Source organism: Lonchura striata, chromosome 27 (assembly GCF_046129695.1).
Source record: "Lonchura striata isolate bLonStr1 chromosome 27, bLonStr1.mat, whole genome shotgun sequence".
In the NCBI taxonomy this organism is placed as follows: domain Eukaryota; kingdom Metazoa; phylum Chordata; class Aves; order Passeriformes; family Estrildidae; genus Lonchura; species Lonchura striata.
Window position 1 is genome coordinate 5,122,390 of NC_134629.1, and position 23,226 is coordinate 5,145,615.

At 59.9% G+C, this 23,226-nt stretch overlaps 1 protein-coding gene across 1 annotated transcript; it reads left to right on the forward strand.

Moving 5' to 3' along the window:
- Positions 1-1,446: 1,446 nt before the first annotated feature.
- Positions 1,447-21,590, forward strand: TFCP2 (transcription factor CP2). The gene is made up of 15 exons (XM_077788617.1): positions 1,447-1,568; positions 3,400-3,551; positions 5,247-5,323; positions 5,526-5,631; positions 5,697-5,803; positions 6,407-6,559; positions 8,601-8,711; positions 10,217-10,305; positions 12,751-12,799; positions 13,864-13,957; positions 16,198-16,288; positions 18,086-18,180; positions 20,633-20,775; positions 21,004-21,055; positions 21,140-21,590. The coding sequence occupies exons 1-15, from the start codon at positions 1,447-1,449 to the stop codon at positions 21,175-21,177; spliced, it is 1,479 nt and encodes a 492-aa protein (XP_077644743.1). The 3' UTR covers positions 21,178-21,590.
- Positions 21,591-23,226: the final 1,636 nt, after the last annotated feature.

Sequence of the window (23,226 nt, forward strand, 5' to 3'; positions counted from 1 at the left end):
CATTGGCTGAGCGGGGCCGAGGGGCGGGGCCACAGCCCAGCGGCGGGGGTGGGGCCTCCGCCTCCATCTTGGCGGAGCGGCGCGTTTGGGGTCCCGGCCCGGAGCGGGCGGGCCCGGACTGGATCGGGGGTCCCGGACTGGACTGGGGTCCCGGACTGGAGTGGGGGTCTCGGACTGGATTGGGGGTCCCGCCTGGATTGGGGGTCCCGGACTGGAGTGGGGGTCCCAGCCTGGACTGGGGGGTCCCGGCTCGAATTTGGGATCCTGGCCTGGATTGGGGCGATCCCCGCGGGCAGCCCTTGGAGGGCAGTGCAGGATTTTGGGGTCCCCTTGGGTGCAGCCTTTGGAGGGGACTGTAGGATTTTGGGGTCCCAGTTGGGTGCAGCCCTTGCAGGAGAGTGCAGGAATTTGGGGTCCCCTTGGGTGCAGCTCTTGGAGGGCAGTGCAGGATTTTGGGGTCCCCCTTGGGTGCAGCTCTTGCAGGAGAGTGCAGGAATTTGGGGTCCTCTTGGGTGCAGCCCTTGCAGGGGAGTGCAGGATTTTGGGGTCCTTTGGGTGCAGCCTTTGGAGGGGACTGTAGGATTTTGGGGTCCCCCTTTGTAGGATTTTGGGGTCCCCATTTGTAGGATTTTGGGGTCCCCCTTGGGTGCAGCCCTTGCAGGAGAGTGCAGGAATTTGGGGTCCCTTTGGGTGCAGCTCTTGGAGGGCAGTGCAGGATTTTGGGGTCCCCTTGGGTGCAGCCCTTGGAGGGGACTGTAGGATTTTGGGGTTCCCCGGTGCAGCCCTTGGAGGGCAGTGCAGGATTTTGGGGTTCCCCGGTGCAGCCCTCGGGGTCGGTCTGTAGAACTCGGGGCCCCCCGGCGGTGCTGCCTCTCAGGGGTTTTGGGGTTTGGGGGTCCCCCCGAGTGTTCCTTTTGAGGTGCTCCAAGGGCGGGGTGCAGCCTCGGGGGTGTCGCTGGGTTTTGGGGTTCATTTGCCTGTGGTAGTGGGGTTTGGGGGTACCCAGGTTGGTCACTGCAACAGAGGGTCCTCAAGAGGTTTGGGGGGCTCTGGTACCCCCAGAAATCAGGGAGGGGTGTTGGGGTGCCCCAGGGAGACCCTGGGTTGGGGGTGACTGAGGAGCCCTATTTTTGGGGTGACACTGAAGATATTGGCCCATCGGTTTGGGGGTGACCCCAGGGCCCCCTGGTTTTGGGGTGACCCCTGCAAGCCCCTTTTTGGGGTGACCCCAAGGACCCGCGTGTTTGGGGGTGCCCCAAACCCCCGCCTCTGCCGTGTTCCCAAGACACCCCCACCTCTGAGTAGCTCCAGACCCCCCATTTTTGGGGTGTCCCAAACACCCCCTGTTTTTGGAGTGACCACGACGGCCCCCTTTTCTGCGGGGTGACCCTGAGGACCCCCCGTGTCTGGGGGTGAGCCGGCAGCCGTTTTTGGGGTGCCGGGGCCATGGCGTGGGCGCTGAAGCTGCCGCTGGCGGACGAGGTGATCGAGTCGGGGCTGGTGCAGGATTTCGACGCCAGCCTCTCGGGCATCGGGCAGGAGCTGGGCGCCGGCGCCTACAGCATGAGGTACCGGGCACCCCGAAATGACAGGGCACCCCAAAACCGACGGGGCACCCCAAAACCGACGGGGCACCCCTGAACATCCCGGGGAAGGCAGGGGCCGTGCAGGGAGCGGGGAGCCCCAAAATGAGCTGGAGGTTGAAGGCGTCGGGCAGCACCTCAGCACCGGTACCCAAAGCAGGAAGGGACCCCGGAATCACCAGAGGCACCCCAAAATCTCTGTGGATCACCAGAACCCCCAAGGGAAACCCCAAAATCGCCAGGAGTCCCCAGAATCTCCAAGGGAAACCCCAAAGTCCCCAGGGGTCCCCAGAATCCTGCGGGTTCTCCAGGATCTTCATTAAGGGATCTCAAATCCCTGGTGGCGACTCCAGAATCTCAGGGGGGTCCCAAAATCTCTGGGGATCCCTGGAATCTCGGGGGGTCCCAAAATCTCCGGGGGTCCCTGGAATCTCGGGGGGTCCCAAAATCTCCGGGGGTCCCTGGAATCTCGGGGGGTCCCAAAATCTCCAGGGGTCCCCAGAATCTCTGGGGAGATCCCAAAATCTCCAGGGGTCCCTGGAATCTCGGGGGTGTCCCAAAATCTCCAGGGGTCCCTGGAATCTCACGGGGGTCCCAAAATCTCTGGGGGTCCCCAGAATGGCAGGGGGTGCCAGGGGCACGGGGAACCCTGAGCTGTGCCAAAGTTGGGGCATCAAGGGGGAAGTGGGGGCATTGGGGGGAATTGGGATTGGGATGGAGTTGGGATGGAGTTGGGATGGAGTTGGGATGGAATAGTGATGGAGTAGGGATGGAGTTGGGATGGAGTAGGGATGGAGTAGGGATGGAGTTGGGATGGAGTTGGGAAGGAGCTGGGATAGAGTAGGAATGGAGTTGGGATGGAGTAGGGATGGAGCTGGGATAGAGTAGGAATGGAGTTGGGATGGAGTTGGGAAGGAGCTGGGATAGAGTAGGAATGGAGTTGGGATGGAGTTGGGATGGAGTTGGGATGGAGCTGGGATGGAGTTGGGATGGAGTAGGGATGGAGTTGGGATGGAGTTGGGATGGAGTTGGGGGAGAGTTTAATTTGAATTACGGCTGAAGGAAAGCCCCGAGCTGCATTTGGGGCTGGGATGGATTCGAGAGGAGGGTGGGGTACAGCTGGGATGGATTTGGGATGGATTTGGGATGGATTTGGGATGGATTTGGGATGGATTCGGGATGGATTTGGGATACAGTAGGCATTGATTTGGGATGGATTCGGGATGCAGTAGGGATGGATTCGGGATGGATTTGGGATGGATTCGGGATGGATTCGGGGATTCAGGATGCTGTGAGGATAGATTTGGGATGGATTTGGGATGGATTCGGGATGCAGTAGGGATGGATTTGGGATGCAGTAGGGATGGATTCGGGATGGATTTGGGATGGATTCGGGATGGATTCGGGGATTCAGGATGCTGTGAGGATAGATTTGGGATGGATTTGGGATGCAGTAGGGATGGAATCGGAGTGCAGTTGGGCTGGAGCTCTGGCTGGAGTAGGGAAGGAGCAGGGCTGGAGTTAGAGCTGGAATTGTGGTTGTTGTAGTGCTGGGGTCAGGATTAGGGGTGCTGACAGGTGTATTCGGATGGCCACAGGTGTGTTTCAGGTGAGCACCTGAGGCCAGAGGTTCAGGGCACACCTGGATCCCTGGGCTCGGGCCGGCTCCAGAGGCAGGGCCGGGTTCCTGGGGGGCTCTTCCTCCAGGTGCCAAGGCCAGCTCGGGTTGATGGCACCCCTGACCGCCAGCTCACCTGTCTCAGGTGACTCCCAGGTGACTCCCAGGTGACTCAGGTGACTCTCTCCCCACCTGCAGCGATGTCCTGGCTCTGCCCATCTTCAAGCAGGAGGAGTCCAGCTTGCCCCCGGAGAGCCAGGACAAGCTGCTGCCCTTCCAGTACGTGCTGTGCGCCGCCACGTCGCCCGCCGTCAAGCTGCACGACGAGACCCTCACCTACCTGAACCAAGGTGAGCCGCACCTGTGCGCAGGTACCCCCGGGAGCAGCCGGCCGCAGCTCCTGCCGGCGGGAGCCGGCCTTTCCCGGGGTTGTTGCCGGCTCTTGGGAGGCGGCGCTGCCTGCACCTGCCTGTGCTCCGCCCAGGTGGAGCAGGAGTCACCTGGGCGCTTCACCGGGTTAAAGGGGGTGACAGGTGTGTGCAGGGTGATACGGGTAAGGTGTACCTGTGCAGGTGTGTGCAGAGGTGTGTGCAGGGTGATACGGGTAAGGTGTACCTGTGCAGGTGTGTGCAGAGGTGTGTGCAGGGTGATACGGGTAAGGTGTACCTGTACAGGTGTGTGCAGAGGTGTGTGCAGGGTGATAGGGGTGTGCGTAAGGTGTACCTGTGCAGGTGTGCGTAAGGTGTATCTGTTCAGGTGTGTGCAGAGGTGTACCAGTACAGGTGTGTGCAGAGGTGTGTGCAGGGTGAAACAGGTGTGCGTAAGGTGTATCTGTGCAGGTGTGTGCAGAGGTGTGTGCAGGGTGATATGGGTAAGGTGTACCTGTGCAGGTGTGTGCAGAGGTGTGTGCAGGGTGATACGGGTAAGGTGTACCTGTACAGGTGTGTGCAGAGGTGTGTGCAGGGTGATACGGGTAAGGTGTACCTGGACAGGTGTGTGCAGAGGTGTGTGCAGGGTGATATGGGTAAGGTGTACCTGTACAGGTGTGTGAAGAGGTGTGTGCAGGGTGATATGGGTAAGGTGTACCTGTACAGGTGTGTGAAGAGGTGTGTGCAGGGTGATAGGGGTGTGCGTAAGGTGTACCTGTGCAGGTGTGCGTAAGGTGTATCTGTTCAGGTGTGTGCAGAGGTGTACCAGTACAGGTGTGTGCAGAGGTGTGTGCAGGGTGATACGGGTGTGTGTAAGGTGTACCTGTGCAGGTGTGCATAAGGTGTACCTGTACAAATGTGTGCAGGATGATACGGGTGTGCGTAAGGTGTACCTGTGCAGGTGTGTGCAAAGGTGTGTGCAGGGTGATAGGGGTGTGTGTAAGGTGTACCTGTACAGGTGTGTGCAGAGGTGTGTGCAGGGTGATATGGGTAAGGTGTACCTGTACAGGTGTGTGCAGGGTAATACAGCTGTGCATAAGGTGTACCTGTACAGGTGTGTACAGGGTTATACAGGTGTGCGTAAGGTGTATCTGTGTGTGTAAGGTGTATCTGTTGAGGTGTGTGTAAGGTGTATCTGTGTGTGTAAGGTGTATCTGTACAGGTGTAAGGTGTATCTGTGTGTGTAAGGCCTATCTGTACAGATGGTTTAAGGTGTATCTCTGTATGTAAGATGTATCTCTGTGTGTATCTGTACAGGTGTGTGTAAGGTGTATCTGTACAGGTGTGTGTAAGGTGTACATGTACAGGTGTGTGTCAGGTGTATCTGTACAGGTGTGTGTCAGGTGTATCTGTACAGGTGTGTGTAAGGTGTATCTGTACAGGTGTGTGTCAGGTGTATCTGTACAGGTGTGTAAGGTGTACATGTACAGGTGTGTGTCAGGTGTATCTGTACAGGTCAGTGCTGGGCAGCACTGCAGGCTGGCAGTTACAGCTTCAGGCTGTACCTGCAGCTTCCAGGTACAACTGGAAGGTCTGGGTTGGTGGCACCCCCAGTGACAAGGAGCTCAGGGGACAGGTACAGGTGACAGAACCCCTCAGGTGCGCTCCTGCCCCCAGGTCAATCCTACGAGATCCGGATGTTGGACAACAGGAAACTCGGGGAGCTGCCCGAGATCAACGGGAAGCTGGTCAAGGTGAGCAGAGAGCGCAGGTGCCCCTGGCCAGGTGTGCCCATGCCCGCCAGGTGCCCTCGGGGGCCCTGCAGGTGGGTGGGGCTGGGAGATGCACCTGTCTGGGGGAGGAGGGCGGTTCCCTCGGCCCCTTTCCGGCGCAGGGAAGGGCTGCACCTGGCCAGGTGTGCCGGGGCAGCGCCAGGTGATGTCCCCCCTTCCGCAGAGCATCTTCCGGGTGGTTTTCCACGACCGGCGGCTGCAGTACACGGAGCACCAGCAGCTGGAGGGCTGGAGGTGGAACCGACCTGGCGACAGGATCCTGGACATAGGTGAGTCTCACCTGGCTGGGCAAGCTGGGAGGGCCCAGGTGGGCCTCACCTGTTCCCCCCCACAGATATCCCGATGTCCGTGGGGATCATCGACCCCCGCGCGAACCCGACGCAGCTCAACACCGTGGAGTTCCTGTGGGATCCCTCCAAGAGGACATCAGTCTTCATCCAGGTGAGCACAGGTGGGCTCCGTCCCTCCCCCAGGTGAGGACAGGTGGGCTTCATCCCTCACCCAAGTGAGGACAGGTGGGCTCTGTCCCTCATCCAGGTGAGGACAGGTGGGCTCTGTCCCACACCCAGATGAGCCCAGCTGGGCTCTGTCCCTTATCCAGGTGAGGACAGGTGGGCTCCGTCCCACACCCTGGTGAGCACAGGTGGGCAGTGCCCCACACCCAGGTGAGGACAGGTGGGCTCTGTCCCTCACCCAGGTGAGGACAGGTGGGCTCCGTCCCTCATCCAGGTGAGGACAGGTGGGCTCTGTCCCATATCGGGTGAGGACAGGTGGGCAGTGCCCCACACCCAGGTGAGGACAGGTGGGCTCTGTACCTCATCCAGGTGAGCACAGGTGGGCTCTGTCCCTCATCCAGGTGAGGACAGGTGGGCTCTGTCCCACACCCAGATGAGGACAGGTGGGCTCCATCCCTCATCCAGGTGAGCACAGGTGGGCTCTGTCCCATATCGGGTGAGGACAGGTGGGCTCCGTCCCTCCCCCAGGTGAGGCCAGCTGGGCTCCGTCCCCCCGCAGCGGGCCCACAGGAAGCTCACCTGTCCGCAGGTGCACTGCATCAGCACGGAGTTCACGCTGCGCAAGCACGGCGGCGAGAAGGGCGTTCCCTTCCGCGTGCAGATCGACACCTTCAGGGAGAGCGAGAGCGGGGAGTACACGGAGCACCTGCACTCCGCCAGCTGCCAGATCAAGGTGTTCAAGGTACCTGGCCTCACCTGGGCCCCTCCCACCTCGCACTGGGGGCTGCCGGTGCCTCGGGAAGCTCCCGCCTTTGGGACGGGCGGCCCCGGCCAGGTGGTGCAGGTGGTGCAGGTGCAGGGCGGGGTCGTTCCCGCTGGGGTCACACCTTGGGCTGCCCCACCTGCAGCACCCCCAGAATCTCACCTTGGCTCCTCTTTTCTCACCTGTGCACCTCGGGGGGTTTGGGGTCCTGCTCTGCCCTCCCCTGCCCCACCTGCGCCGAATCCCTTCACCTGAGTGCAGGTACAGGCAGGTGGAAGGGAATCTCTTCAGGGACCTGCCCAGGAGAACACCTGGCCACCTGTGGAGGTTCCTCGTCTGTGCTGCCCAGGGGATTGGAGTGAGGCTCCCCCATTTCGGGTGGGGAAGGGTGCCAGGTGTGCAAGGTGTGCCAACGCCAAGGCCAGCCCTGTGACTTCATGTCCAGGTGCGGTTTGTCCCCCCAAAATCCCATCTCCTACGTGGGTGATGCAGAAGACACAACTCAGGTGTGTCCAGGTGGTTACAGGTGTGTTACAGGTGTGTTCAGGTGGTTACAGGTGTGTTCAGGGGGTTACAGGTGTGTTACAGGTGTGTTCAGGGGTTACAGGTGTGTTACAGGTGTGTTCAGGTGGTTACAGGTGTGTTCAGGTGGTTACAGGTGTCTCCAGATGGTTACAGGTGTGTTCAGGGGGTTACAGGTGTGTTCAGGTGTGTTACAGGTGTGTTCAGGGGTTACAGGTGTGTTACAGGTGTGTTCAGGTGGTTACAGGTGTGTTCAGGGGGTTACAGGTGTCTCCAGATGGTTACAGGTGTGTTCGGGGGGTTACAGGTGTGTTCAGATGTTACAGGTGTGTTCGGGGGGTTACAGGTGTGTTCAGATGTTACAGGTGTGTTCAGGGGTTACAGGTGTATTTAGGTGGGCACAGGTGTATTCAAGTGTTACAGGTGTCTCCCAGTGGTTACAGGTGTATTCAGGGGGTTACAGGTGTCTCCAGGGGCTTACAGGTGTGTTCAGGTGTTACAGGTGTGTTCAGGGGGTTATAGGTGTGTTCAGTGGTTACAGGTGTGTTCAGGTGTTACAGGTGGTTACAGGTGTATTCAGGGGTTAAGGTTGTGTTCAGGGGGTTACAGGTGTCTCCAGGGGGTTACAGGTGTGTTCAGGAGGTTACAGGTGTGTTCAGATGTTACAGGTGTGTTCAGGGGGTTACAGGTGTCTCCAGATGGTTACAGGTGTGTTCAGGGGTTACAGGTGTCTCCAGGGGGTTACAGGTGTGTTCAGGTGGTTACAGGTGTGTTCAGGGGTTACAGGCATCTCCAGGGGGTTACAGGTGTGTTCAGGTGTTACAGGTGTGTTCAGGGGGTTACAGGTGTCTCCAGATGGTTACAGGTGTGTTCAGGTGTTACAGGTGTTTTCAGGTGTTACAGGTGTCTCCAGGTGTTACAGGTGTCTGCAGGTGTTCCAGGTGTCTCCAGGTGTATTCAGGTGTTCCAGGTGTGCTCAGGTGGTTACAGGTGTGTTCAGGTGTTCCAGGTGTGTTCAGTGGTTACAGGTGTATTGAGATGGTTACAGGTGTGTTCAGGTGTTCAAGGTGTGTTCAGGTCTTCCAGGTGTGTTCAAGTGTCTCCAGGTGTCTCCAGGTGGCCACACCCCTGTTCCTGCAGAGGTGCTCAGGCCAAGCTCCTTTTCCCTCTGGGAGCCCCAGGAGGGCTGATTCACCTGTGCCCCCACCTGTGCCCCTGTGCCCCCACCTGTGACACCTGTGCCCCTGTGTCACCTGTGTTACCTGTGCCCCCACCTGTGCCCCCTGTGTCAGCTGTGCACCTGTGCCCCTACCTGTGACACCTGTGACACCTGTGTCACCTGTGTTACCTGTGCACCTGTGTTACCTGTGCCCCTGTGCCCCCACCTGTGTCACCTGTGCCCCTGTGCCCCCACCTGTGCCCCTGTGTCACCTGTGCCCCCACCTGTGTCACCTGTGCCCCCGCGTCCCGTGGCCCCTCACCTGTCGGGCCCGCCCAGCCCAAAGGAGCCGACCGGAAGCAGAAGACGGACCGGGAGAAGATGGAGAAGCGGACGCCGCACGAGAAGGAGAAGTACCAGCCCTCCTACGAGACCACCATCCTCACCGAGGTGAGCCCACCTGCCCACCTGCCCACCTGACACACCTGCCCACCTGACACACCTGCCCACCCGCCCCACCCGCCCCACCTGCCCCACCTGGCTGCCCCACCCGCCCCACCCGCCCCACCTGCCCCACCTGCCACACCTGCCCACCTGCCCCACCTGGCTGCCCCACCTGCCCACCTGCCCACCTGACACACCTGCCACACCTGCCGAACCTGCCCCACCCGCCCCACCTGCCACACCTGCCCACCTGGCTGCCCCACCTGCCACACCTGCCAAACCTGCCAAACCTGCCCCACCTGCCCCACCTGCCAAACCTGCCCCACCTGCCCCACCTGGCTGCCCCACCCGCCCCACCTGCCCACCTGCCCCACCTGCCCGAGGGCTTGGCTCCAGGTGTTCACACCTGCCCCGCAAACAGGAGCTGCTTTCGTACCTGCACCAAGGCTCTGGGGACGTTGTTGGCCTGATTATTTACCTGGCCAGGTGTGTGCATGGCCAGGTGTGTGCAGATGTATGTGTGCAGTGCAGGTGTGTGCAGGTACAGTCCCAGGTGTGTGCAGGTGTGTGTGTGTGCAGTGCAGCTGTGTGCAGGTGAGTGCAGGTGTGTGCAGTGCAGGTGTGTGCAGTTGGAGCCCAGCTGTATGCAGGTACAGTCCCAGGTGTGTGCAGGTACAGTCCCAGGTGTGTGCAGGTACAGTCCCAGGTGTGTGCAGCTGTGTGTGTGCAGTGCAGCTGTGTGCAGGTGCAGTGCAGGTGTGTGGATGGTTCTGGGTGTGTGCAGGTGCAGTGCAGGTGTACCCCAGGTGTGTGCAGGTGTGTTCAGGTGTGTGTAGGTGTACCCCAGGTGCGTGCAGGTGTGTTCAGGTGTACCCCAGGTGCATTCAGGTGTGTTCAGATGTGTTCAGGTGTGCACAGGTGTACCCCAGGTGTGTGCAGGTGTGTTCAGGTGTGTGTAGGTGTACCCCAGGTGCGTGCAGGTGTGTTCAGGTGTGCACAGATGTACCCCAGGTGTGTTCAGGTGTGTTCAGGTGCGCACAGGTGTACCCCAGGTGCGTGCAGGTGTGTTCAGATGTGTTCAGGTGTGCACAGGTGTACCCCAGGTGTGTGCAGGTGTGTTCAGGTGTGTTCAGGTGTACCCCAGGTGCGTGCAGGTATGTTCAGGTGTGTTCAGGTGTACCCCAGGTGTGTTCAGGTGTGTTCAGGTGTGCACAGGTGTACCCCAGGTGCGTGCAGGTGTGTTCAGATGTGTTCAGGTGTACCCCAGGTGTGTTCAGATGTGTTCAGGTGTACCCCAGGTGTGTTCAGATGTGTTCAGGTGTGCCCAGGTGTACCCCAGGTGTGTTCAGGTGTGTTCAGGTGTGCACAGGTGTACCCCAGGTGTGTTCAGATGTGTTCAGGTGTGCCCAGGTGTACCCCAGGTGTGTTCAGATGTGTTCAGGTGTGCGCAGGTGCAGCCCAGGTGTGCGCCGGCGCAGCCCAGGTCCTGAGCTCACCTGGCGTGCCCGCAGTGCTCGCCCTGGCCCGAGGTCACCTACGTGCCCAGCGCGCCGTCGCCCGGCTTCAACAGCTCCCACAGCGGCTTCTCCCTCGGGGACGGGTGAGTGCGGGACACGGGACACCGGACACGGGACACCGGACACGGGACACCGGACACCGGGACACGGGACACCCTGGGGACACCGGACACCCCGGGGACACCGGGGACACCCAGTGACACCCCAGTGACACCCCAGTGACACCCAGTGACACCAGTAACACCCAGTGACACCCAATGACACCCCAGTGCCATCCCAGTGACCCCAGTGACAGCCCAGTGACACCCAGTGACACCAGTAACAGCCAGTGACACCGGGGACACCCAGTGATACCAGTGACACCTGTGACACCTCAGTGACACCCAGTGACACCAGTAACACCCAGTGACACCCAATGACACCCCAGTGCCATCCCAGTGACCCCAGTGACACCCAGTGACAGCCCAGTGACACCCAGTGACCCCAATGCCACCCCAGCACCATTCCAATGACACCCCAGTGACCCCAGTATCATCTCACTGTCATCCCAGTAACACCAGTGCCATCCCAGTATCATCCCACTGACCCCACTATCACCCCTGTGCCACCCCAGTGACACCCAGTGACACCCAGTGCCACCCAGTGACACCCAGTGCCACCCCAGTGACACCCAGTGACCCCAGTGACACCAGTGCCACCCAGTGACACCCAGTGACACTCCAGTGACCCCAGTGCCACCCCAGTGCCACCCAGTGACACCCAGTGACACCCAGTGACCCCAGTGCCACCCCAGTGCCACCCAGTGACACCAGTGATGGCATCCCCAGTATTGTCCCAGTGACCCCAGTACCCACTGTGACAGTGGCCCCAGTGACAGTGATCCCAGTGCCCAGTTACCATGTCCCAGTGTCCCCAGTATCCCAGTGACCCGTGTCCCAGTGTCCCTCTGTCCCCAGTATCCCAGTATCCCAGTGACCGGTGTCCCAGTATTCCCAGTATTCCCAGTATTCCCAGTATCCCAGTGACCCGTGTCCCAGTATCCAGTAATCCCAGTATCCCAGTATCCCAGTGACCCGTGTCCCAGTATCCAGTAATCCCAGTATCCCACTGACCAGTGTCCCAGTGTCCCTCTGTCCCCAGTATCCCAGTGTCCCCATTATTCCGGTGCCTCATGTCCAGTATCCCAGGATCCCATGTCCCCAATATCCCAGTATCCCAGTATCCCACTATCCCACTATCCCAGTGTCCCAGTAATCCCAGTGCCCCATGTCCCAGTGTCCCAGTGACCAGTGTCCCAGTGTCCAGTAACCCCAGTATCCCCAGTAATCCCAGTATCCCCAGTATCCCAGTATTCCCAGTATCCCAGTGTCCCAGTGACCGGTGTCCCAGTATCCAGTAACCCCAGTGTCACAGTATTCCCAGTATTCCCAGTGTCCCAGTGCCCCATGTCCCAGTAATCCCAGTATTCCCAGTGTCACAGTAATCCCAGTATCCCCAGTATTCCCAGTATCCCAGTGTCCCAGTGACCGGTGTCCCAGTATCCAGTAACCCCAGTATCCCCAGTAATCCCAGTATCCCCAGTATCCCAGTATTCCCAGTAACCCCAGTATCCCAGTATTCCCAGTATCCCCAGTATCCCAGTGTCCCAGTATCCCCAGTATCCCCAGTATCCCAGTATCCCCAGTATACCAGTATTCCCAGTATTCCCAGTATCCCCAGTATCCCAGTAGCCCCAGTAATCCCAGTATCCCCAGTAATCCCAGTATCCCCGGTATCCCAGTATTCCCAGTATCCCAGTGTCCCAGTATCCCCAGTATCCCCAGTATCCCCAGTATCCCAGTATTCCCAGTATTCCCAGTATCCCCAGTATCCCAGTATCCCCAGTATTCCCAGTATCCCCAGTATCCCAGTATCCCCAGTATTCCCAGTATCCCCAGTATCCCCAGTATCCCAGTATCCCCAGTATCCCAGTATTCCCAGTATTCCCAGTATTCCCAGTATTCCCAGTATCCCCAGTATCCCCAGTATCCCAGTATTCCCAGTATCCCCAGTATCCCAGTATTCCCAGTATCCCCAGTATCCCCAGTATCCCAGTATCCCCAGTATCCCAGTATTCCCAGTATTCCCAGTATCCCCAGTATTCCCAGTATCCCAGTATTCCCAGTATCCCCAGTATCCCAGTATTCCCAGTATTCCCAGTATTCCCAGTATTCCCAGTATCCCCAGTATTCCCAGTATCCCCAGTATCCCCAGTATCCCCAGTATCCCAGTATTCCCAGTATTCCCAGTATTCCCAGTATTCCCAGTATCCCCAGTATTCCCAGTATTCCCAGTATCCCCAGTATCCCCAGTATCCCAGTATTCCCAGTATCCCCAGTATCCCAGTATTCCCAGTATTCCCAGTATCCCCAGTATCCCAGTATCCCCAGTATCCCAGTATCCCCAGTATCCCAGTATTCCCAGTATTCCCAGTATCCCAGTATCCCAGTGTCCCAGTGTCCCAGTGACCCGTGTCCCTCTGTCTCCAGCAGTGGGTCCCCGAGCCACCAGCCCGACCCCCCCGCGCCCCTGGCTGACGTAAGTACCTGGTGGGCACCTGCCGGGCACCTGCCGGGCACTGCCGGGCACTGCCGGGCACCTGCCGGGCACCTGCCGGGCACTGCCGGGCACTGCCGGGCACTGCCGGGCACTGCCGGGCACCTGCTGGGCACTGCCGGGCACTGCCGGGCACTGCCGGGCACTGCCGGGCACTGCTGGGCACTGCTGGGCACTGCCGGGCACTGCCGGGCACTGCCGGGCACTGCCGGGTACTGCTGGGCACTGCTGGGCACTGCCGGGCACTGCCGGGTACTGCCGGGCACTGCTGGGCACTGCTGGGCACTGCCGGGCACTGCCGGGTACTGCCGGGCACTGCCGGGCACCCTGGGGTTCCACAGCCCTCCGCTCACCTGCAGGCACCTGGGTGCCACGGCCCCGCTGCCCCACCGGGGGACTCCCACCTGTGTGACCCACCTGAGCCCACCTGAGCCCACCTGAGCTTACCTGGCCCACCTGACCCACCTGACCCACCTGAGCCCACCTGACCCACCTGAGCCCACCTGTGCGACCCACCTGACCCACCTGAGCCCACCTGACCCACCTGAGCCCACCTGTGCGACCCACCTGACCCACCTGAGCCCACCTGAGCCCACCTGTGTGACCCACCTGAGCTGACCCGAGCTCACCTGAGCTCACCTGACCCCACCTATGTGACCCACCTGACCCACCTGAGCCCACCTGAGCTCACCTGAGCTCACCTGAGCCCACCTGTGCGACCCACCTGAGCCCACCTATGTGACCCACCTAACCCACCTGACCCACCTGAGCCCACCTATGTGACCCACCTAACCCACCTGAGCTCACCTGAGCTCACCTGAGCCCACCTGTGTGACCTACCTGAGCCCATCTGAGCCCACCTGAGCCCACCTGACCTCAGCAGAGCACCTGGAAACACATCCAGGTCACCCCTGAGGTCATCCCCTCATCCCACCTGTCCAGTTCCCACCTGCGTGACCCACCTGAGCTCACCCGAGCTCACCTGCCTGACTGCCAGCACCTGACTGGGTCAGCCGGGTCACCTGGTGGCACCTGTGTCCCCCCAGACGCTGCTGCCCACCTGGAGCCCGCAGGAGGCGCAGCAGTGGCTGCACCGCAACCGCTTCTCCACCTTCTCACGGCTCTTCAGGAACTTCTCAGGTGAGTTCTGCCCTCACCTGGGCCGGGTCACCTCACCTGGGCTGGGTCACAGCTCCTCACCTGGGCCGGTCACAGCTCCTCACCTGGGCCGGGTCACCTCACCTGGGCTGGGTCACAGCTCCTCACCTGGGCTGGGTCACAGCTCCTCACCTGGGCCGGTCACAGCTCCTCACCTGGGCCGGTCACAGCTCCTCACCTGGGCTGGGTCACAGCTCCTCACCTGGGCCGGTCACAGCTCCTCACCTGGGCCGGTCACAGCTCCTCACCTGGGCTGGGTCACAGCTCCTCACCTGGGCCAGGTCACCTCTCCTCACCTGGGCCGGTCACCTCACCTGGGCCGGTCACCTCACCTGGGCTGGGTCACCTCACCTGGGCTGGGTCACCTCACCTGGGCTGGGTCACAACTCCTCACCTGGGCTGGGTCACAGCTCCTCACCTGGGCCGGTCACCTCACCTGGGCCAGGTCACAGCTCCTCACCTGGGCCGGGTCACCTCCCCTCACCTGGGCCAGGTGACCTCCCCTCCCTCCCCTGGCCAAGTCCCGCTCTTCTCACCTGGCTCCACCTCCCCCAGCTCACCTGGCACAGGTGACACAGGAGGAGCTGATTTGGGGAAAACGGAGCTGGAAAATGGGAATCTGGGGAGAAAAAGCTGATTTGGGGAAAAAGCCGAAAATGGCAAGAAAACACATTTTAGAATTAAAATCTGGGGGAAAATAGAGGCAAAAAATCCTGAATTCAGGCAACAATTGGTTCGAAAATGCTGATTTTAAGGAAAATGAATCTGGAAAATGGCAATTACAGCAAAATGAAGGTGAAAACCTCATTTTGTGGAAAACACGGGTGAAAAAATGCTGATTTTGGGTTAAGCAAAGTTGGAAAACGGCGATTTTGGGGAAGAATGAGCTGAAAAACGCCAAATTGGGGAAAAAATAAAGCAAAAAATTGCTGCTCTGGGGGGAAACGAAGCTGGGAAATGCCGAGTTTGGGTTAACCACGCTGAAAAATGCTGATGTGGGGGAAAACGGGTGGAAAATGTGGATTTTGGGGGAATTTGGCTGGAAAATGCTGATTTGGAGGAAAAGGAAGCTGAAAAAATGTTGATTTGAGGGTAAAAAAAGTGATGGTTGTGGGGGAAAATGAGCTGGAAAATAGGGATTTTGTGAAAAGCGAAGTGGACAATGCTGATTTTAGGGAAAATGAAGTTGAAAAAACGCAGGTTTGGGGAAAACAAAGCCAGAAATGGTAATTGGAGGGAAAACAGAGCTGGAAAAGGCTGGTCGGAGGAAAAGCAGGAGAACAATTCCATTTTGGGGCAAACGGGAGAATTGGCGTGAATTTGGGTGAATTTGGGTGAATTTGGAATTAATTTGGGGTGAATCTGGGTGAATTTGGGTGAGTTTGGGATGAAATTGGGATGAATCTGGGTGAATTTGGGATGAATCTGGGATTAATTTGGGTGATTTTGGTGATTTTGGGTGAATTTGGGTGATTTTGGAGTGAATTTGGGTGAATTTGGCGATTTTGGTGATTTTGGGTGAATTTGGGTGATTTTGGGGTGAATTTGGGTGATTTCGGTGATTTTGGGTGAATTTGGGTGATTTTGGGGTGAATTTGGGTGATTTTGGGGTGAATTTGGGTGATTTGGGTGATTTTGGTGAATTTGGGTGATTTTGGGCGGTTTTGGGGTGAATTTGGGTGGTTTTGGGGTGAGTTTGGGTGATTTGGGTGAATTTGGGTGGTTTTGGGCTGAATTTGGGCGGTTTTGGGGTGAATTTTGGTGATTTTGGGTGAATTTGGGTGGTTTTGGGGTGAATTTGGGTGATTTTGGTGATTTGGGGTGAATTTGGGTGATTTTGGGGTGAATTTGGGGTGAGTTTGGGTGATTTTGGTGATTTTGGGTGAATTTGGGTGATTTTGGTGATTTGGGGTGAATTTGGGCGGTTTTGGGGTGAATTTGGGTGAATTTGGGTGAATTTGGGCGGTTTTGGGGTGAATTTGGGTGATTTTGGTGATTTTGGGTGAATTTGGGCGGTTTTGGGGTGAATTTGGGGTGAATTTGGGGTGAGTTTGGGTGATTTTGGTGATTTGGGGTGATTTTGGGTGATTTTGGTGATTTTGGGTGAATTTGGGCGGTTTTGGGGTGAATTTGGGGTGAGTTTGGGTGATTTTGGTGATTTTGGGTGAATTTGGGTGATTTTGGTGATTTTGGGTGAATTTGGGCGGTTTTGGCGCCGGCAGGAGCCGACCTGCTGAGGCTGACGCGCGAGGACGTGATCCAGATCTGCGGCCCCGCCGACGGCATCCGCCTCTTCAACGCCCTCAGGGGCAGGTGGGACTCACCTGGGGACACCTGGGGACACCTGGGGGGGAGACACCTGGCGGGGACACACCTGGGGGGGACACACCTGGGGGTGGGACACACCTGGGGGTGGGACACACCTGGGGGGACACACCTGGGGGGACACACCTGGGGGGAGACACACCTGGGGGGACACACCTGGGGGGGACACACCTGGGGGGGACACACCTGAGGGTGGGACACACCTGGGGGGACACACCTGGGGAGACACACCTTGGGGGGAGACACACCTGGGGGGACACACCTGGGGGGACACACCTCGGGTGGGGCTGGGACTCACTTGGGGGGGCAGGACACACCTGGGGGGGACACCTGAGGGGGTTTGGGACTCACCTGGGGGGGCAGGACTCACCTGGGGGGGACTCACCTGGGGGTGTGGGGCACACCTGGCCCAGCCTATTCCCAAACGAGTCAGGAATTTAGAGGAATTGTAGGGAAGGAGGTCCAGGTAGGAGAGAGGAATTGGAAATTAGAAATTAATTCGGGATTGGGAATTAGGAATTAGGGATTGGGAAGTGGGAATTAGGAATTAATTAGGGATTGGGAATTAGGAGTTAGGGATTAGGGACTGAGAATTAATTAGGAACAGGGAATTAGAATTGGGAATTGGGAATTGGGAATTGGAAATTAGGAATTAATTAGGGATTAGGAATTGGAAATTAGGGATTAGAAATTGGGAATTGGAATTAAGAATTAGGGATTGGGAATTAGGAATTGGGAATTAGGAATTAAGGATTAAGAGTTGGGAATTAGGAATTTGGAATTCGGTATTAGGAATTGGGAATTAAGGACGAGGAATTGGGGATTGAGGATTAAGAATTAGGAGTTGGGAATTAGGGATTGAGAATTAGGAATCGGGAATTGGGAATTGGGAATTCTTTGAGGCTCCAGGACAGCCCCGGGCAGGACAAAGGGACATTCCAGAGGGACATTCCAGAGGGACATTCCCAAAAAGGGACATTCCAGAGGGACATTCCCAAAAAGGGACATGCCAAAGGGACGTTCCAAAGGGACGTTCCCAAAAGTTCCAGGTGGGAGTCCCAGGTGGGAATTCCGGGTGGGAGTTCCGGGTGGGAATTCCAGGTGGGAGTTCCAGGTGGGAACCCAGGTGGGAATTCCAGGTGGGAGTTCCAGGTGGGAATTCCAGGTGGGAATCCATGTGGGAATCCAGGTGGGAATCCCAGGTGGGAGTCCCAGGTGGGAATTCCAGGTGGGAACCCAGGTGGGAGTTCCAGGTGGGAGTTCCAGGTGGGAATTCCGGGTGGGAATCCCAGGTGGGAATCCAGGTGGGAATTCCAGGTGGGAGTTCCAGGTAGGAATCCAGGTGGGAACCCCGGGTGGGAGTTCCAGGTGGGAATCCAGGTAGGAATCCAGGTGGGAGTTCCAGGTTGGAATCCCAGGTGGGAATCCAGGTGGGAATCCAGGTGGGAATTCCAGGTTGGAATCCCAGGTGGGAACCCAGGTGGGAATCCCGGGTGGGAGTTCCAGGTTGGAATCCCAGGTGGGAATCCAGGTAGGAATCCCAGGTGGGAACCCAGGTTGGAATTCCAGGTGGGAACCCAGGTAGGAATCCAGGTGGGAACCCAGGTGGGAACCCAGGTGGGAACCCAGGTAGGAATCCAGGTGGGAACCCAGGTGGGAACCCAGGTGGGAACCCAGGTGGCAGTTCCGGAATGCCGGCCGCGCCGCCCCGGGCTCTCCCGGCTCCCCGGGCAGCGGGCAGGTGGGGGCGGGGCGGGGCCGCCAGGTGACCCTCACCTGTCCCAGGGTGGTGCGGCCCCGCCTGACCATCTACGTGTGCCAGGAGTCCCGGCAGGGCACGGAGCCCCCGCGCGGCGACGGCGACGGCGGCACCTTCTTCGGTGAGGGCAGGGGCACCTGGGCACACCTGGGCGCACCTGGGGGCACCTGGGGCAGGGGCACCTGGGCACACCTGGGGGCACCTGGGCACACCTGGGGGCACCTGGGCGCACCTGGGCACACCTGGGCACACCTGGGGGCACCTGGGCACACCTGGGGGCACCTGGGCACACCTGGGGGCACCTGGGGACACCTGGGCACACCTGGGCGCACCTGGGGCAGGGGGCACCTGGGCACACCTGGGGGCACCTGGGGGCACCTGGGGCAGGGGGCACCTGGGCACACCTGGGCGCACCTGGGGGCACCTGGGGCAGGGGGCACCTGGGCACAACTGGGCACACATGGAGCACACCTGGGCACACCTGGGCACTCCTGGGGGCACCTGGGGCAGGGGGCACCAGGGCACAACTGGGCACAACTGGGCGCACCTGGGGCAGGGGCACCTGGGCACAACTGGGCACACCTGGGGGCACCTGGGCACACATGGGGCACACCTGGGCACAACTGGGCACACCTGGGGGCACCTGGGCACAACTGGGCACACCTGGGGCAGGGGGCACCTGGGCACAACTGGGCACACCTGGGCATACCTGGGCACACATGGGGCACACCTGGGCACTCCTGGGGCACACCTGGGCACACCTGCGCATACCTGGGCACACATGGAGCACACCTGGGGCACACCTGGGCACTCCTGGGACACACCTGGGGCACACCTGGGCACACCAGGGGGATTTGAGTCACACCTGGGGGGGCAGGGGTCACACCTGGGGATTGGGATCACACCTGGGAGCAGGGGTCACACCTGGGGATCGGGATCACACCTGGGGGATTGGGGTCACACCTGGGGGGGCAGGGGTCACACCTGGGAGCAGGGGTCACACCTGGGAGCAGGGGTCACACCTGGGGGATTGGGGTCACACCTGGGGTCACACCTGGGGATTGGGGTCACACCTGGGGATCAGGAACGGGGGATGTGCTGCAGCCCTTGCCAGGAGATCACCTGCCCACAGGTACTCAGCAGCGCAGGCCCCATCCCTGCCCCACCCCGAGATCACCTGTGCCCTCACAGGAGCCCTCCCCCACCTGGGCCCCCCTCACCTGTGCCCTGGCCCACCTGGCAGCGCGGAGCTCACCTGGCCCCTCTGTACACCTGGGGGGCCCCCTCCCCTCAGGCCAGGGTGCCAAAAACGCCCCCCAGCAGAGTTCCCTCTGTGCCACCACGCAGGTGTGGGCACCTCGCCCACGCAGGTGTGGGCACCTCACCCACACAGGTGTGGGCACCTCGCCCACACAGGTGTGAGCACCTCGCCCACGCAGGTGTGGGCACCTCACCCACGCAGGTGTGGGCACCTCGCCCACACAGGTGATGGCACCTCACCCACGCAGGTGTGAGCACCTCACCCACGCAGGTGTGGGCACCTCGCCCACACAGATATTGGCACCTCGCCCACGCAGGTGTGGGCACCTCACCCACACAGGTGTGAGCACCTCACCCACGCAGGTGTGGGCACCTCGCCCACGCAGGTGTGGGCACCTCGCCCAACAGGTGATGGCACCTCACCCACACAGGTGTGGGCACCTCACCCACAGAGGTGTGAGCACCTCGCCCACGCAGGTGTGGGCACCTCACCCAACAGGTGTGGGCACCTCACCCACACAGATATTGGCACCTCACCCACACAGGTGCTGGCACCTCGCCCACACAGATATTGGCACCTCACCCACACAGGTGCTGGCACCTCGCCCACACAGATATTGGCACCTCACCCACACAGGTGTGAGCACCTTGCCAACACAGGTGTGGGCACCTCACCCACGCAGGTGTGGGCACCTCGCCCACGCAGGTGTGGGCACCTCACCCCCACAGGTGCTGGCAGCTCACCTGTGCCGAGCCCGAGGTGGGGACACCTGTGGGAACCCGGCTGCCCCCAGGGCTGGCAGGGCTGGGCTGCTTTTCCAGCCCTGCCGTCCTGCTGGGCACCAAACCCACCTGCAGCAGGCCAGGTGCTGCTGCCCAGGTGACCCGGGAGGGTTCTGGGGCAGGTGTGGAGATGCCGGGCAGGGCACGGTGCCAGGCACAGCTGTGCCCAGCCCGGGGGCTGTGGGGCACACCTGGGCAGGTGTCCCCTGTGCCCGCAGTGTACCTGGGGGCTGTGAGGCACACCTGGGCAGGTGTCCCCTGTGCCCGCAGTGTACCCAGTGGCTGTGGGGCACACCTGGGCAGGTGTCCCCTGTGCCCGCAGTGTGCCCGGGGGTTATGGGGCACACCTGGGCAGGTGTCCCCTGTGCCCGCAGTGTGCCCGGGGGCTGTGGGGCACACCTGGGCAGGTGTCCCCTGTGCCCGCAGTGTACCTGGGGGCTGTGGGGCACACCTGGGCAGGTGTCCCCTGTGCCCGCAGTGTACCTGGGGGTTATGGGGCACACCTGGGCAGGTGTCCCCTGTGCCCGCAGTGTACCACGCCGTGTACCTGGAGGAGCTGACGGCGGCCGAGCTGGCAGAGAAGCTGGCACAGCTGTTCCGGGTGCCCGCCCAGCACATCCAGCACATCTACAAGCAGGGCCCCACGGGCATCCACGTCCTGGTCAGCGACGAGGTAACCCCCAAAACCCCCCTGGCCCGGGCCACACCTGGGGTCACCTGGGCCACAGGAGCACCAGGGCTCACCTGGGCAGGAGTTGGACGGGCCCAAGGACGGAATGAAACATTTTCGGCTGCCGCTCGCAAAGCTCCGACCTGAACTCCCACCTGGGCCCCTCCAGCCCTTTGGAACCCAAATTCTTCCCGAAACCACCTGAATTCCTGGGTTTGGTGTTTCTTCCAGATGATCCAGAACTTCCCGGATGAATCCTGCTTCGTCCTGGACACCATGAAAGGTGTGTGGGTACCTGGGCTGCGCTGGGGTCACCCCACCCCACCGTCCCTCACCTGCTGTGGGCTGACCTGGGCTTCCCTTGCAGCCGAGGGCAACGACAGCTACCACATCATCCTGAAGTAGGGCCAGGTGAGGCGCAGGTGAGGAGCACCTGCAGCCTCTCGGCACGCCTGGAGACCCCCCACTCCCAGCACGAGCACACAGGCAGACACCTGGGCACCCCCAGGCGCTGTCACCTGGCCACCCCCTCGAGGAACACCTGGAGACCCTCTGGAGAGCCCCCAGGTGTGGCCACCTTGCCACAGGTGAGCCCTGGCACGGACAGGACTGCTGGAGCTCCGAGGCGCCAGGTTCACCCACCTGGGACGGGCGTTGCCTCCAGGTGTGTGCGGCTGTGGCGTGACCTCGTGAGGTCATCAGGAATTCCGGATCCAGATTTAATTATGGAAAATGGGAGGGTAAAGGAGTAACCCGGGGTGGGGGGAGGGGAGGGGGCATTGCTGCGTGTTTTGGGGAGAAAAGCGAAGATTTGGCTATTTCTGCCGAGTGTGTGAAGTGATTGAAGCGGCTCCGGGCAGGTGCCCAGGTGAGGGATCTGCCCAGGTGGGGGAGGTTGATGCCCTGAGCCCTCAGACCTGGATCCTCCAGGTAACAGCAGCCTCAGCTCAGGTGTGTCAGGCAAAGAAAAACGGGAAAAGGCAATAAAAGCCAAGGATTTGATTTAAATAAAGCCAGGGTGGGGTCCAGGTGAGGCAGGTGCTGGCTCAGGTGACAACTGCGACAGCGCAGGGGGTCAGCCTCAGCCCAGGACTGAGCAGCACCTCCAAAATCACCCCAAACATCTCCCCAAAACCACACAAAAATCACCCAAAACCACCCCCAAGTAATCCCCAAAATCACCCCCAAACAACCCCAAAACCACCTCCAAAAATCTGCCAAATCACCTCGAGATGGCCCCAAAATCACCTTGAAATAGCCACGAATCTTCCCCCTAAATTACCGTTACCACCCAAAATTCCCCAAAATCACCCACGAATCCCCCCACATCACCTCAAATTCATCCTCAAATCCCCACAAATCACCTCAAATTCATCCCCAAATCGCCTGAAATCACCTCAAATTCCTCCCAAAATTCCCCAAAATCACCTCACATTTCTCCCCAAATCACCTCGAATTCATCCCCAAATCACCTCAAGTTCCTCCCAAAATCCTCCCAAATCACCTCAAATACATCCCCAAATCCCTCCACATCACCTCAAATACATCCCCAAATCCCTCCAAATCACCTCAAATTCCTCTCAAAATCCCCCCAAATCACCTCACATTTCTCCCCAAATCAGTCCAATTCCTCCCCAAATCCCCCCAAATCACCCAAATTCCTCCCCAAATCCCCCCAAATCACTCAAGTTCCTCCCCAAATCCCCCCAAATCACTCCCAATTCCTTCCCAAATACCCCCAAATCACCCAAATTCCTCCCCAAATCCCCCAGATCACTCAAGTTCCTCCCCAGGTCCCCCCAAATCAAGTTCCTCCCCAAATCCCCCAAATCACCCAAGTTCCTCCCCAAATCCCCCAAATCCCATTCCTCCCCAGGTCCCCCCAATCAATCCCGTTCCTCCCCAGGTCCCCCAAATCAATCACGTTCCTCCCCAGGTCCCCCCAATCAATCCCGTTCCTCCCCAGGTCCCCCCAATCAATCCCGTTCCTCCCCAGGTCCCCCCAATCAATCACGTTCCTCCCCAGGCCCCCCAATCAATCACGTTCCCCCCCAGCCTCCTGCCCAGGTGCCCGGGGCTGTCGGGGCTGCAGCAGCCCCAGCCGGGCCCGGCTCAGGAGTGCCCGGGTGGCACCTGGGGTGGGCGAGCACCCTGGTTCTGGGAGGAGGCAGGTGGGACCCCGGGGGTCCTGGACCCCCCCAGTTCCCTTGCCCTGCCCAGTGGCTCCCAGGTGGGACCCCGGGGGTCCTGGACCCCCAGTTCCCTTGCCCTGCCCAGTGGCTCCCAGGTGTGCCCTCAGCCCTGCGCCCCCAGACCCCAAACTGCCCGGGGGGGGCACGAAGGGCAGCAGTGCTGGGGGCGAGAATTGAGCAAAGGGAGCAGCCCTGGAAACAAAGGGTGCAGAAGGACCTCGGGGTCCTGCAGGGATGGACCTGTCCTGCCCCAGCCAGGACG

Coding starts and splice junctions, on each gene's coding strand:
- TFCP2 (XM_077788617.1), top strand. CDS start 1,447: ATGGCGTGGGCGCTGAAGCTGCCGCTGGCGGACGAGGTGATCGAGTCG. Junction 3,552..5,246: donor CCTCACCTACCTGAACCAAG/GTGAGCCGCACC, acceptor TCCTGCCCCCAG/GTCAATCCTACGAGATCCGG. Junction 12,800..13,863: donor CCCCCGCGCCCCTGGCTGAC/GTAAGTACCTGG, acceptor GTGTCCCCCCAG/ACGCTGCTGCCCACCTGGAG.